Source organism: Hyaena hyaena, unplaced genomic scaffold, assembly GCF_003009895.1.
Source record: "Hyaena hyaena isolate Hyena2069 unplaced genomic scaffold, ASM300989v1 scaffold_329, whole genome shotgun sequence".
NCBI lineage: Eukaryota > Metazoa > Chordata > Mammalia > Carnivora > Hyaenidae > Hyaena > Hyaena hyaena.
Genome location: NW_024080960.1, coordinates 1,297,141 through 1,312,576, shown reverse-complemented (window position 1 = coordinate 1,312,576; position 15,436 = coordinate 1,297,141). Strand labels below are relative to the sequence as shown.

General features: G+C 48.9%; 1 protein-coding gene across 3 annotated transcripts in view; it reads right to left on the bottom strand.

The window, feature by feature from the left end:
* CRACD (capping protein inhibiting regulator of actin dynamics) overlaps positions 1-15,436 on the bottom strand; it is a 64,038-nt gene that overhangs the window by 2,541 nt on the left and 46,061 nt on the right. For all 3 annotated transcript variants that reach the window (XM_039249045.1, XM_039249046.1, XM_039249048.1), the window contains 4 exons: positions 13,452-13,520; positions 10,921-11,103; positions 7,509-10,251; positions 343-533 (listed from right to left, as the gene is read on the bottom strand). In XM_039249045.1, coding sequence (XP_039104976.1) covers positions 343-533; positions 7,509-10,251; positions 10,921-11,103; positions 13,452-13,520 — 3,186 coding nt within the window. The remainder of the gene's footprint in view (positions 1-342; positions 534-7,508; positions 10,252-10,920; positions 11,104-13,451; positions 13,521-15,436) is intronic.

Below are 15,436 nucleotides of genomic sequence, written 5' to 3'. Positions count from 1 at the left end.
GAGTAAAATCAGGGCCACAGAGCAAGACTTCCGATTTTCTTCCCAACTCACTGTTCAGTGCAATCACTCCATTTCTCACGTAGCTGCCGTGTGCATGGACTGCCACTAGGCATCACGGACTCTACCAACTCAGGTTAACCTGACTAAGAGCACAAGGAACCCAAACAAGATTACTACTTGAAAACACTTCCATGGTTTAACAGTTGTCTATTTATTTATTTATTGCTCTACCCTAAGTATTCACTCCCAGCTAATGTGTTTTTAAAAATCCTTGTGACCTACCTAAAAGACCGCCAAACCCGAGAAGGCAAAGTTAGAGCTGAAGACCACCAGGCTACTCACGTTCTCCCGGGAGAGCTTTTCGGCCTGTTTGGCCTCCCTGGCTTGCTTCCTCTCCTCTCGAGTTGCTTGCTGCTCCCGAAACCCCTTCTGCTTCTGCAGCGCTAACGTTATCCACAGTGGCTGTGCGGTTTCAACCTTCTCCGCTAGTTTAGAGCCATCTAACGAGTGCCTGCTCTGAAGAACAGGCTTTTCTGGGGACAAAAAAAGACTGATGTCGTGATTTATACGATTTATTTGGGGGCACCTGGCTGCTCAGTTGGTAGAGCATGTGGCTCTTGATCTCAAGAGTCGTGACTTCAAGCCCGATGCTGGGCGTAGAGATTAAACTTAAAAAAAAATTTAAAAAGCAATATACATTTGGTCTTCATGCCCATTTCTAGAGTACAGTAAAACCCTTGGAATTTCCTAAGTGATGAGAGCATAAGGTGCCCCTTATTCTGTTAATGACTTTGGGGCCTTAAGGCTGGCGGCTCCTTGCCAGAAGAGCCAACCATGTGATTAGGGTTGTTCCCACCCCCCCCAACCTCCGGGGAGGGGAGCAGGATTAGAGACTGACTTTAACTGCCAATGGCTGATGAGTTAATCAGTCAGCTTATGTAATGAAGCCTCCATAAAATCCCAAAAGCACAGGGTTCAGGGAGTTTCCAGCTGGTGAACACAGGGAAATTTGTGGGGAGAGGTGTGCTTTGAGGGCACGCAAGCTCCATGCCCCTTCCCCATACCCTGTCCTTATGTATCATTTCCATCTGGCTGTTCCTGAGTTATATCCTTTTATAATAAACTGGTTATCTAATTAAGTCAAATGTTTCTGAGTTCTGTGAGGCACTCTAGCAAATTAACTGAACTTAAGGAAGGGGTCATGGGAATCTCCGGTTTAAGTTGGTCAGATGCACAGGTGATGACCTGGATACGGGAATGGCCATCTGAAGTGCAGACAGTCTTGTGGGACAGGTAGACAGTGTCGGAACTGAGATGAAATGTTAAGAGGACCAGCTACAGTCTGAGGAGGGTCTGATGGTGTAGGGACCCACCCCTCCCCAGAATTGTGATCAGAACTGGTAAACGCAGGGGCACCTGGGTGGCTCAGTGGATTGAGCATCCAACTTCGACTCAGGTCATGATCCCGCGGTTCGTGAGTCCGAGCCCCAACATCGGGCTCACTGCTGTCAGCCTGTTAGCACACAGCCCGCTTCAGATCCTTTGTCCCCCTCTCTCTGCCCCTCCTCCACTTGGATTCTCCCAAAAAGTAAAATATTAAAAAAAAAAAACAAGTACTATAAAGGCAAAGGCAGGTTTGCAGTGAAACTGCTTACCTTGATCCTTCACCCCTAGTGACATGAAGTATTCAACTGTCCTTTCCTAACACAAACTCTGCACTGATGCCCGAGTGATTTCTCTGGGTAGAGAGGTAACATCTCTGATCAACAGAAAAACAGAAGCCTTTTCCTTCCCTCAAAATGGAACTAAAAATAAAATCTCCAGTGTCAGAAAATCTCAAGCCTACAGGGGACCCAGGCTATTATTTGATTTACTGTTCTTATTTATTGCTTTATTTAACCCTTTCCCAAACATCCTATGTGGGACCCCAGTGTATGAAAGAGAAAAAGGGTGCTGCTCTATCCCGTGAGGTTGCTGGGGGCAGCGGGGCTCTGACGAATGCAGTAGGAACCTGTGATTTTGGTCCAGTGCTCTCCTTTGACAGAGTATGAGGGGCCACAGCAATCCAGTGTGGTGCCCAAGGTCACCCAGCAGTTAGTGCACAGGCTGAAGTCTGAGCCCAGGACTTCTGACTTCTAGTCTATGCTCTTCCTGTGGTTGATGGTCTCGCCTATGCAGCGGGGTAAACACACTTCAAAGGTGGCTGGAATCAGAGGTTGAGTAACTGGACTCAAACTGAGCAGCCCTGGGCTTGACCTTATGTGACCTTACACAAGCTACTTAACTTCCTCAAGGTCTTCTAATCCCTAAAGTGGAGAGGACGATGGCACATGCCTCATCAGGCTGCCATGAAGATGAAGAGATCCTGGGTATCAGAACATTTAGAATAGTAACCAGATAGTTGGCAGATAGTAACCACTCTACAAAAGTGACCTGTTCTTACTCCTTATGTCTATGAGAATCATCCTCTTCTTTCCCTCACGTAAAAATTAAGCCCTTTTATAGATAATCATTCCAGCGTTGAATCCTTTGCTCCTTTAAATGAAAAAGACTCACAATAAAAAAATAAAATAAAATAAATAAAAAAAAAAAAAAAAAAGAAAAGGACTCACAATAGACCTGTTCTTTTGAAATTCACCAGAAGTTTACACATTGATGATCTAGAACCTTACCAACCAGGGCTCTCATTGATTTGACTTTACACTGAGGAGAAAGAACAAGAGTAAAATCAAATTAAGAATTCAAACACAGGGGCGCCTGGGTGGCTTAGTTGGTTAAGCATCCGACTTTCGCTTAGGTCATGATCTCTCAGTTCCTGGGTTCAAGCCCCGCATCGGGCTCTGTGCTGACTGCCAGCTCAGAGCCTGGAGGCTGTTTCAGAGTCTGTGACTCCCTGTCTCTCTGACCCTCCCCTGCTCATGCTGTCTCTCTCTCTCTCTCCTAGAAATAAATAAAATTAAAAAAAAAAAAAATTCAAGCACAAAAAGGAGGCAGAGTCTGCTTTTCTATACCTTTTAGGCCTATAATAATGTACAAAGAGAATTCCTATTTACAATGAGTCTTGGTCATCATGCTATCCCTAATCATCAAGTAAAGATTCAGTTATGATCTAACACAGTAAAGAAAATGGACACATTTCAGAAGTATGAAAAAAAAAAACCTGAAAGGTGTTTTTAATCTTTAGTTATCCAAAAAAAAAAAAAAGAATACAAATACAGTAGACCCTTGAACAACATGGGTTTGAACTGGCCAAATCTACTTATACACAGACTTTTTTTTTTTGAGAGAGAGCATGTGAATGGATGAGAGGGACAGAAGGAGACAGAGAATCTTAAGCATGCTCCACGCACAGTGAGGAGCCCATTGTGGGATTCAATCCCATGTGATCCCAGAATTTTGACTTGAGCCGATATCAAGAATTGGTTGCTCAACCCACTGAGCCACCCAGGCTTCCTTACGTGGATTTTATTTTTTCAAATACAGTACATACTGTAAATGTATTTTGTCTTTTTTATGGTTTTCCTAATAACATTTTTTCTCTAGCTTACTTTATTGTAAGAATATAGTATTTAGTACATATATAAAATGAGTTAATCAACAATTTATGTTATCAGGAAGGCTTCTAGTCAACAGTAGGCTATTACTAGTTAAGTTCTAAGGGAGTCAAAAGGGATTACTGACTACACAGGAAGGCAGCACAGCACCCTTGACCCCCATGATGTTCAAGGGTTGACACTCTTCACCACTTTAAGCATTCTGCTTAACTGAGAGGCTTTACACACAAGAAATAATTTAAGTTTTGTTTTACTCCATGGCATGTAACACCTGTTTGTATAATGTATGAAAACCAAACTGCCAAGATCCAAATGATTCCCATTTAAAGCTATTATATAGGGGTGCCTGGGTGGCTAAGTTGGTTAAGCATCTGACTTTGGCCCAGGTCATGATCTCACATGGTTCATGAGTTTGAGCCCGGTGCCGGGCTCTGTGTTGACAGCTCAGAGCCTGGAGCCTGCTTTGGATTCTGTGTCTCCCTCTCTCTGCCCCTCCCCTGTTCAGTCTCTCTCTCTCTCAAAAATAAATACACATTAAAACATTTAACACTATTATGTAAAAGGGAATCTTACACTAAACATTCCATCGGAACTTGCTTGGAAAGGTCATTAAAACAACTGGCCAGTTTCCCGCCAGCAATTCTGACCAGCGTTTTATCACAAGGGTCAAAATACCTTTAAAGTAGAATTACCTATTTTTTTTTTAATTTAAAAAGATAAATTGCTAGCCAGATTTTTATTTCCTTAGAATTGTGGTTTGAATAGCACATCCTGGAGTAATGACCAGACTTTAGAAAGGCTATATAACACAATATGTGTAAAGTACCTTGCAGGTCTGGATTATAGCTGGGGACCAATAAACAGAAAACACTTTTGGATGTTAAAATGTGGCTCTTGTCTGAATTTCAGCCCAGGTTGCCCAAAGGTCTTCAACCAATAATGGCACCGACTGCCACATCCTGAAGCAAAAGTTCTAGATCGCTTACATAGGGCAGGCTCATGAAGTGGTCCAACAGCTACCACAAGGTCACAGAAAAATCAGAGTTGAGGTGGAAGCAGCCAGAGTAAAGTATTTGTTTAAACCTATTATCTCTCACATTCTAAACTCAGCAGACAAGGGGAACCACAGCCCAGTCAAAGTCCCTCCTTCAGGTTCTGGGGACAAGAACCAGTGCATCCTGGCCTTGTAGGGTTTTAACCATTGCCCCTGAAGGTCAGTTCTGGGAGAAAGGACCACTTAATATCTGTTCCACACACCACAAGGAGGTGAGAATTTCGGAATGAGATGCAATCTCACGACATCTGTAATAGAGGTGCTAGAGGACAAACACAGAGGGATATTATCACAGTGGATTTATGTCCACTGTTGTTTCAGTGACCTTCACCTTAATGTATATGGCACTCCAGGGGTTTTAGCTAATGACAACACTACAGGGTCACAATTAACAAATAAAGTTGGAGATCCAGGCTTACTATTTTTATTCTGATGGGGTGTCCACTCAAACGTGTTTGGCCAGCCTGGCCTAGAGTGGGGCAGGAAGACCCCAGTGGTCTTTAGACAGCACTCATGGGCATGTGGTCCTTGCTTTCATGATGCTTTTCTAACAAATACAGAGAAATTCAATTAGCAGAGCCTAACAGTCCAGAGTCTGGATACTGGGAAAGAAACCAGGGAAAGGACCAGTTTTTGGTAGAAAATTAAAATAATCAAAACGGCTTCCCTAAGAGAAAGCACAGCAGAGTTATTTCTTCCTGGAGAAGATAAGGAGAGTGACAGAGTCCTCCAGACAGCGAGGGGGACTCTGATGATCACAGAAGCTACTGACACAAAGGCTAATGTCAAATCTGAAAATGGGGATTCCAGTTCAGGACGGTGACATAGGAGGGTCCTGCACCCCTCTCCTCCCATGGACACACCCAACATACAGCTATGTATGGAACAACTCCCTTCTACAAAATTCCAAAATCTAGCTGAACAACTCCTACCCAATGGGTGAATGAGAACAACTCCACACGAAAGGAGGCTAGAGGGGGTGGGACACAATTTCACCATAAACCCACCCCCCGTACAGCAACCCACAACTCCGAGGGAACTCATAACTGTCAGCTTCTCCTTGGGAACAAAAGGTTTGGACGCCACACCCGGGGCCCCAACTTTTTAAGACCCTCACCAGAGCGACTGGGCCCCCAAACACCTAGCTCTGAAAGCCAATGCGGCTTGCAAGCATGAGTCCCACAAGGCTATAGGGAGCTAAGGGACAGTTTCTATTTATTTATTTACTTAGTTTTGACAGAGACAGTGAGCAGGGGAGGGGCAGAGAGAGAGAATGGGAGATGGAGAATCCCAAACAGGTTCTGCACCACCCACTCAGAGCCCAGTGTGACTGCAGGTTTTCCAAGTTGCTGCACAGTTATTCCTAAACCAACTTATCTGAAAGATGACAATTTATTATGTTGAACTATCCATTTTCATTTACTGTACAAAACTGCAATTTTTAAAAATGTTTTTTAACTTATTTTGAGAGAGAAAGAGAGAGAGAGGGAGGGAGGGAGAAAATATCAAGCAGGTTCCATGTTGTCAGTGCAGAGCCCAACACATGGCTTGAACTCACAAACCGTGAGATCATGGTCTGAACTGAAACCAAGAGTCAGACGCTTAACCAACTGAGAGACCCGGGGACCCCAGCAGTTGTTATTGTTTTTTTTTTTTTCTTTTTTTTTTTTATGTTTATTTTGAGAGCGAGCGAGCAAGCACACAGGTGGGAGAGGGGCAGAGAGAGGGAGAGAATGAATCCCAAGTGGGCTCCATGCCATCAGCCCAGAGCCTGACGCCAGGCTCACAAACTGTGAGATGGTGCCCTGAGTCAAAAATCAAGATTTGGACACTTAATGGACTGAGCCACCCAGGGACAGGGCTAAACAGGCTGTGGGGCGCACAATGGCTATCCCTCATGGCCCAGCACAGAGGTTAAAGCAACAAAACACAAAGAATGATGAAAACGGGCTCCTCATCAGCAGGACAAACAAATCATTAGGGAGAAATGGTCTGGAAACCTGTGATCTACATGCTGGTCTGAGGCTTGGTTAAAAAGGACAATAAGGTCTTCCGTGAGGCAAGTAACCAAACCTCTACTGCTCAGGAAACTACTGTTTTCTCTGCAAAAATCACCCTACATCTAAACTATTAAACAAAAGAGAAGGCTTACAGCATCTCCTAGTAAAGCTTCAGGGGAGAATTTCTCTGAGAAATACGAGTAGCCTCCTAGAATATGACCCAAACTTCACTTCAACAAAACAAAACAAAAAAAGAATTAGATGAAGGTTTTCAGGGACCCCAAAGCCAATTCAAGCGATCACTGAACTGTCCCAAACCACTAGTGAGAAGAAACATGAGGGGCAGCCACAAGTGAGGGCAGCTCTAAGATTTCTTTGGAAGAGGCCTCACTGTGGTGAGCTGGTGGGGGCGGGGATGCACCTACACAGCATTTCGCATAAACCTGAGCCAAAGCCAATCATGTACACAGAAGCTCCTCATGCCGCGGCTGCAAGTCCCCTAACCTCCTACTTTAGTGCCGCTACTGCCCAGAGATAGAACACAGACTAGTCCAGAAAACTCCAGTCTTTCTCATCAGTGCGCGGCTCCCTCAGAAGGTTAAGGACATTTGTTAATTAGGACTGGATTTCAAAGTCCACTATCAACTGAAAGTTGTCAGTCTAAGCGTCAGCACCTGGCACTTGTGTAAGTATCATTCACGATGTGAGCTGCAGGCAGGTAGCACAGACAGCATTTCCAAAATTTTAAAGGGGCAGGAAAAGGGCCTCTTACGACTTGTGAGAGGCCCTCCAGTGAAGGGGGTGCTCCCACACTAGCCCTGTTGCAGCTCTGAGCAGTTCTGGCTTCCGCATGACACAGCCACGCTGGACATAAGGGCTTTCCGACCTTCTCGAACCTACCTTTCCTCCCGGCCTCGGGGGTTTGGGAAGGCTTCTCTGGCCGAGCAGCAGACAGAGCCGGGGAAGCGGGTTTCCTCTCTGTTTCCACCACTTCCTCCTCATCCCTCTTGTGTGCCTTCCTTTTCTCTGGGGGCGGCGGTGAGCGCGGCCAGGGGTCCCTGCTCTCCAGACCCTCCTTGCATGGCTCTCCGGGCTCCGGGTCTGGCCTCCCTGCCCGGCGGGCCAGCAGCTCTACCAGGTAGGGCCTGCTCAGTCTGGAGAGTGGGGAGGAGGGGGGAGTCTGACCTGCAGGCTTGGGAGCCAGGGCTGGCTTCTGCGTCAATGGCATTTTGTTTGCCACCTTGTCGTGCTCTGCAACCGGCAGGGGCCCAGGCTGGGCTGCAGGAGAAGGATGCCCTCTTTCGGGAGAGTCCTTCCAAGTGGACAGAGCTTGCTTCCTCTCGGGGGGTAGGGACAGGCCATGCTTGAGGGCCACACCCTCTGTCTCTTTCTCTCCTTTTGTGCTTGCTGGTACAGGTGGCCCGCTGTCGGCACTGTCCCCGGTGCTGCTGTGCCTTTTCTTCTTCTTCTGTTCTGTCTGCTGATCAGAGTGGAAGCGCAAGGAGTAGTTGGTCCTTCGCAATTTTATTCCAAAGGGTGACGCTTTTTCCTCGTGACCAGGCATTGCGGCGTCTGCCTTTCCTATGCCACTGATGGTCTCACTGTCCAAAATGATCATGGGCTCTGTGTGGGCCACTGCTTTCTGTGGAGGGTAAGGAAGGCTTGGAACAAGGAAAGATGGGAGGTCTTTGGCAAATTTGCATCCCTCTGTGCTATCTGCTGGCTCCAGTTTCTCAGCACCCTTTGGGTGCTCATTAGCAGCCAGGGGCTGGGGCGCTGACCCATCACTGGGTCCCAGTGCAGGTCTTTTTCTAATGCTCTCTGCTTCTGTGTTCTGTTTGGCGCTCTCGGTACCACCATCCGAGAATTTCTGCCAAGCAGGCATAATAGAGAATTTTGCATTGACTGGGGGGGTCCTCCGGAGGTTCCCGCGGGAATCACATCGGCCCCTGGGCGTGTGCTCATCACCTGGACGAGACTGGTCTCTATCGACGCGCTGCTCACTCTCTGCGTTCTTCAGAATTCTGGACCGAATGGAAGCCCATTCGGCTAGTGCAGCCACACTGCTCGGAGAATCCTGGGGGGGCCTGGCCTTCCCGCTGCCTGCCCGGGGGTCGACGGATGCTCGGGGTGGATTCTCCAGGGCAGGGACATCGACGTGCTTCTTTTCTTCTGACAAGCCCAGGAGAGACTTGCATGCTGTGTCCTTGATCTGGCTCAGGTTGACGGCAGGGCCGCAGAGCTGTGCTCCCGTGACCAGAATGGCTGTATGGGGGACGCTCAGGGAAGAGGGCAGGGTGTGGGGGGCTGGGCTGGCTCTGGAGGTCTTCGGCTCCTGGGGGGCATAGGCAGGTCCCGCATCCTTCAGGGGCGTCACTGGGCTTAGATTGACTTTGGGGAAGAGAATCTGCCTCCCTCCGGATGACACCTGGAAGGTATAGGGCCTGGGCGTGGTCTGCCTCTCATCCACTTCCTGCCACCGGAGTTCCTCCACCTTTCTGTCCTTTTCTGGAGTGGCAGTTTCTTTCTTCTCCACGGCAGCCAGCGTCTCTTCTACCTTCGCCTCTGGTTTCTGGGGAGGCTGCGTGTTGGCTTCTTGTCCCTTTTCCTGGCGTACGCGACGACCATACCCGGGAAAATCCCGTTGTGCCTGCTGCTCTCCGGATGGCTCGGCCTCCTGGCTCTGCTTCTCGCAAGTCCCGGACTCCTCGGCGTGTTCTCTTTGCTTCTCTTGCTCTCGTCTGCCTGCTTTCTCTGCAAAGTTCACCTGAAGCGGGCTCCTCGAGCTCTCTTCGACGTCCAGCAGCTGCCACCGCTCCTCCTGCACACTCGCGGCTTCCCGACCTTCCGCTTCCGCTTCCTGCCGCCTCTGCGCCTCCCCTTCCTCCCGCTTTCCCAGCTCCGCCCTTCTCTCTGCCGCTGCCTCCTCCTCCCGCCGCTTCTCCTCCCGCTCCCGCTGCTCCTCTCGTTCTCGCTGCTCCTCATCTTCCCGCCTCTGCCGCTCTTGCTCCTCCAGCCGCAGCAGCTCCTCCCTTTGCCGCTGCTCCTCCTCCTCCCTTTGCCGCTGCTCTTCGGCCTCCCGCTGCCTCTGTTCCTCCAGCTCCTCTTGCCTCCTGAGCTCCTTCAGTTCTCTTTCCTCTTGTTCCTCCCGCTGCTCCGCAGCCTCCAGCCCGCTCCGCAAGGCCTGCTCCTCCTGCTGCGCGCGTGGCGCCTGCTCCTGGGCCCCCAGGTGCCTGCCTTCCTCCTGTTCTCTCCGCTCTTGGCCTTGGCCACCTGGCCCTTCCGGTCTCTGCCTCTCCCCTTGGCGCTGTCTCTTTTCTGCCTCCAGCTGTAGTTCTGTCTCCTCTCCTTCCTCCTCCTCCCCTACCTCCTCCAAGAGCGCCTGCCTTCTGTTCTCTTCCCAGAGCCTCCTCTCCAGGGCCTGGAGCCTCTGCTCTTCCAGTCGTCTCCTCTCGGCCACCTCGGCCTTTTGCCGTTTGCACTTGGCCTCAAGTTCTAGCCAGTATTCTTCTTGGCATCTCTTTTCTTCGGAGTCCAGCAGCTCCGGCTCCTCTCCATGCCAGATTGGCTTGTCTTCTCCGGGGTGTCCGTTCTGGTCCAGGGACAGCTGGCCCGGGAGGCCACCTTGTTCCTGCAGTCGGTCCTAACATTGGTAAGGACAAGAGAATTAATTAGCCTTTTCCTTTTGTACAGGCAGCCATTACCCACCTTCTTCACAATGTCGGTGACCCTCTTAATCTCAAGAGAAGGGTCCATTATTCCTAAGTATAGAGATAGGTCCACCCAAGCGAGCACACCAGGAGTAAATTGTGAGAGTGGAGGAAAACACCTCACGTTCATGCTTACACCACAGACCTTTTATGGGTCATTCTCAAATTCCCTTTGCTTAATACAAATGAATAACCACAGGAAAACCAAGAGTCCGGGATTAGAAAGATGAGAATAAATGAGAGCTGCATTTCATCGATGTCCCCTGAAATGTGTGACTTCAAAGTCCACACCAGCCAAACTGAAGAATCGTTGGCTGAGCCATGGAAGGAGAGCTGGCAAAGCAAATGCACACTGTCTACAGCCCCTCAAAAGGCAGCCCCTCGCTCCGAGGCCCACCTGCCCCCAGGCAGGCAACACACCAGAAAGCGTGATGGAAAGTAAACTGGCCTGCTTCGCCCCGTTCACTGCAACACACCAAGTCCCTGATGGGAGAGACTTAGTTCCTTCTATGGGCCCCACACCCCATCTCCCGCCCCTTGGTAGAATCAGTGCCCAGCAAGCAAGGGCATCTGCCTGGTCAGCTGGGTTGGGTGCTACATACCCTGGCAAGTCGCCTGTGCTTCTTTGACACCCTCTGGTTTTTTGGCTTAACGGACAGTTTGTGCTTGGCAGCACTGTTGTCCAGACGAGCGATGGCCAGGGGGATGGCATCTAGGTTGACACTTTCGATGGTTCCAGCAGAAGAGAAGTGCCTTTTTGGCCGAGATGGTTTAATTGGAGCCACCTGTAGTGGAGATTACACCGCAGAGTCAGTCCAGATCAGAACACTGTGCGGGGAGTCCTGGAATGGCAGCCCTTGCGGGGGCCCGGCGCCGGGGCTGCTGCGAGGAGAGGCGGCAGGCTCACTAGGACAGAGAGAGGAGCACTGCTTTTGGCATTAAAAACAGAACGTTGACTATTTGTTCTGCCGATGATTTTCCATTAACTCATAGCAGCCATTTAACCTTACAGGAACTAATTTTCCTACTCTGAATAATATGGGTTGGGGGTCATATTAGACCAGGGGGTTGACAAACGTAGCCAGGAGGCCCAAGCCTGCCCACAGCCCGTTTTGGTAAATAAAGTTTTGCCAGCACACAGCCACACCCCTCGTCCATTGTCTGCAGCGGCTTTTGTGCTACACAGGCAGAGCAAAACAAAGGAAGGTATCCAGTCTGGACCTTAGGGCCACACAGTTTAAAATCAATCATGGCTTGCTGAGCCCTGGACTAGCTCCTCTCTATACTAAGGACTCTATAATCTAAGACATGACCACAGACACCTGCAAATGTCCCTCAGTCTCTACCTGAGTCCCTCTGAAGGAGGGAACGTGAGTCCCCTCTCCACCCAAGGAGCAAATCTCATTTGGCAAGTGCTCAGTACATATTTTTTGGAGGAATGAAGGAACAATAAAGTATAGCATCTGTGCCTCGGGCATGAAACTGCTACCTGCAAAAACGTTCTAGCACACTCACTCCAAGCCACAGAACACGGAGTTGAGTGGCAGAAAAAGGCTTGGCAGAGCTGTGACGCCCAGGGGAAAGGGCAGGTCCTCACGGCACAACTGCAGCGCTGTAATGCAGATGGCACGCACTAGGAGCCACCACCTCAGACAAACTGTACACCTGCAGATCAGTCGGAGAGACGGCAGCTCAGCCTCAACCCAGGGCCCACACACCTGTAACCACTGAGCATTTAAAGAAAGGCAAGAAGCAAGGTGAGGGCTTCCAGCCACACCACGGCAACATGCGACAGAGGGCGCTCGCGGCCCCATCTGTGGGTCTGGTGCCAGCAGCTCTCAGGCATAGTGGCATTGACAGAGGCCAGGGTTCATGTGTCGGCATTCATGCTCTAAGTGCAGAGCCAGTGGGGTTTAGCTGACGGCTTTGCTTTTTGCAATTATTTTCCATATTTATGCACAAAAGACAAAGGGACAAGCCAGCTCAAGAGCAGAATGGATGCTTAGTAGTAAGGAAAAATAATTCCAGCCTTTGGGCTCCTGGCTTTTATTTATTTATGGTTATCTTTATAATAGGTATCAAACTCTAAACTGTGGCTGAGAAGAGATAAATTAAACATTTATTTCCATCTCTTAATAGACACATGAATAAAAGGAGTTAGAGCCAAATGTGGTAGACTGAAGGCAAAGATAAGCACTTGGAGCTGAGACTTAAATGCAAGGTTTCATTTCTATTCATTCCAGCTGGGTTTCTTCTGTCTGGGTGGTGGCGCTGTCTGGAGCCATCCCCTTCAGAAGACTCAGGACATACTCTGCTCACTGTAGCAGAACCCGGGAGGACTCCTGCGCCCTTGTGCAAACGAAGAGTGCTCCTAGGAGTGGACTGGCCTCTATTGGAGGGATGCACAGTCTCCACAGGGTTCCCTGGACTCCTGCAGGCACAGTCCCAGGTTTCAACAGAACACAGAAAAGTTAAAAAAAAGAAAAAAACAAAAACACATACAAGTAGAAAAATCCTAAGACCTCTTTGTTTTGCATCTCTAAGGTTTTTTTTTGTTTTTTTTTTTTTAATTTCAGAGACAGAGAGAAAGCGTGAGTAGGGGACAGGGGGAGAGAGAGAATCTCAAGCAGTCTCCATGCTCAGCATGAAACCTGACATGGGACTCGAGCCCGGGACCCTGACCTGGATCCTGACCGGAGCTGAAATCCACAGTCAGGCATGCAACCGACTGAGCCACTCAGGTGCCCCTTATTTTGCATTTCTAAATAGAACCAGACTTTTTTCCTTACAGACTTGGGTACCTTCAGGTGTTCTGGAATGTCTTTTTTCAATGGCTAAACAGTATCTTGAAGTACCTGGTACATTTAAGAAAATGACCAATGTGTAAGTGTTCAAATATGCACATGCTGGGAGGTGGCTCTTTTTCACAACAGGGTTCAGCGCCAGCAGGTGCGCTGCCATGGAAACAGACACTACATCTACACTGGCTATGTTTCTAAGGAATTTAAGGCAATGGATGAAGGCAGCATTTTTGAATGGAAAAAATGAGACAGCAGGTCAAAAAAAAGGGGAGAGAGGATGGAAATGGAAGTTCAAGTAAAGAAGCTAAAAACGTAATTTCAAATCATATTACCTTCTCTTCCATCTCACTTCTGGCTCCAGGCAGATTCAGAGGACTCAGAGAACTTGGCGGATCACTGGGCTGGAATAGAAAAGAGAGCCCTCAAGTCAAACGCCAGAACAGGAAGTTCTGGGCAGATAACCAGATGCGGGCTGTGCCTGGAAAGGGCCGCAGCTGGCTTTACAGAGCAGGCAGGAATCACAGTGGGGACTCTGCTAGTGTCCAGACAAGGACTGCTGAGGCACTGAGGCACAGAATATGCACTTTCCTCCTTTCCTGAGTTCAACACATTTCCATCTGAGTGTGTCTAACCTGAGTCCTTGATGTGCTTCCCCACTGCTGAGAGAGTCCAGGTGCCGCCCGCCAGCCACCCCACCTGAGAAGCAGGGCTGTGTCACACATCTGGCCTCCAGCCTGAGAGCTGTGGGCTGTGTTCACTGCCTTCAACCCCCTTCACCTGCTGGACCTTTTACCTCTATGACAGACCTCTTAGAAAAAACAAAGGCCCTACCAATCCCACACTCAAAGGTCTAGGCCAAGAAGGTGTATGACCAGAGGAGGCAAAATCAACCCTCGGAACAGAAAAAAAAGGCTACAGATCCCTAGCCCAGTCACCTCACCTGCCCTGGGAACTCCCACACTATGTCACCTGCACCTTTCTGATGGCCCGATGTACCTTCCACCTTGTGTGGCCAATGTTTACAAACAGCTTTATCATCCCTTCCAGAGCAATAATAGCAGCTTGTCCTGCCTCAGCTCATTTCTGCACCACACTTAGAAGCATCTTTGGAAAACACAAATCAGATTATGTCATTGTCCTGCTTAAAATACTCAGAGGTTTCTAGTACTCTCAGAATAGAATTACCCCTTTCCCGTGGTCTGTATCTTCTGGCCTCTATACCTCGCTCTATCCTCCCTTTGCCCCCACCATGGTCGGGCCAGCCACACCGACCTGCTTTCTTGTAGGACACTCTCAGTCCCATGCTGGGCCTCCGAACTTGCTCTTCCCTCCATCTAGAACATAGCTTCCATGGCCAGGCCTGTCATGGCCACTCTGACCTCCTTACCTAAAGAGCAACCTCTCCCCCTCCACATTGCTCACTTTTCCACCACTCTGTTTTACTTCCTGTGCAGCATTTTTCTTGATCCAAAGTTATTATACTTATAATATTTACTAAATAAGTTATCATCTTTATACATATCTGTTGACTTGCTACCTGACTTTCTTCTCATTAAAATGTAAACTATGCAGGGGCGCCTGGGTGGCTCAGTTGGTTAAGCACCTGACTTTGGCTCAGGTCATGATCTCACGGTTTGTGAGTTGGAGTCCCAGGTTGGGCTCTGTGCTGACAGCTCAGACACTGGAGCCTGTTTCAGATTTTGTGTCTCTCTCTCTCTCTCTCTGCTCCTTCCCCGTTCACACTTTGTCTCTCTCTCTCTCTCAAAAATAAAAAATTTTAAAAAGTATAAACCACGCGGAAGCATCCCTAATCTTGCTCATCTCTGTAATATCCACAGCTGGGGTAGCACCTGCCGAACCAATGATCCTCCTCCTCCTTCAGACCATGGCCCCTTGCAGTATTAGATCATCAGTAACAGTGAGGACATTTGCCTCAGTCCTTGGGCAATCCTTGCATTAAGGCTGACAGCTGTTGCTGCCGCCTCACGCTGAAAGGCTGGAGAGAGTGGTTTTGGACCTCGTAGTCTATACTTTACCCACCACACTGCCCACCACTCGCCTGTGTGGGAACCAGGAGTCATGAGGACCAGGCTGAGGTGGGCAACAGCGGGGTACCAGCCTGTTCTTTCCTTCTTCACTCTGCTCTGTTAATCACTTCTCTTTCTTACTGCCCTGATGACATATTAGCTGATAACAAGCATGACTTCTGGGGCCACGTCCATTTTAATAACATCCAGTGTAATTTCAGGCACCTTGGCAGGCAGAGCACAAAGAATGCATTCTACCAAGACTGGCAGATGCAGCAGAGCTCCCTGCT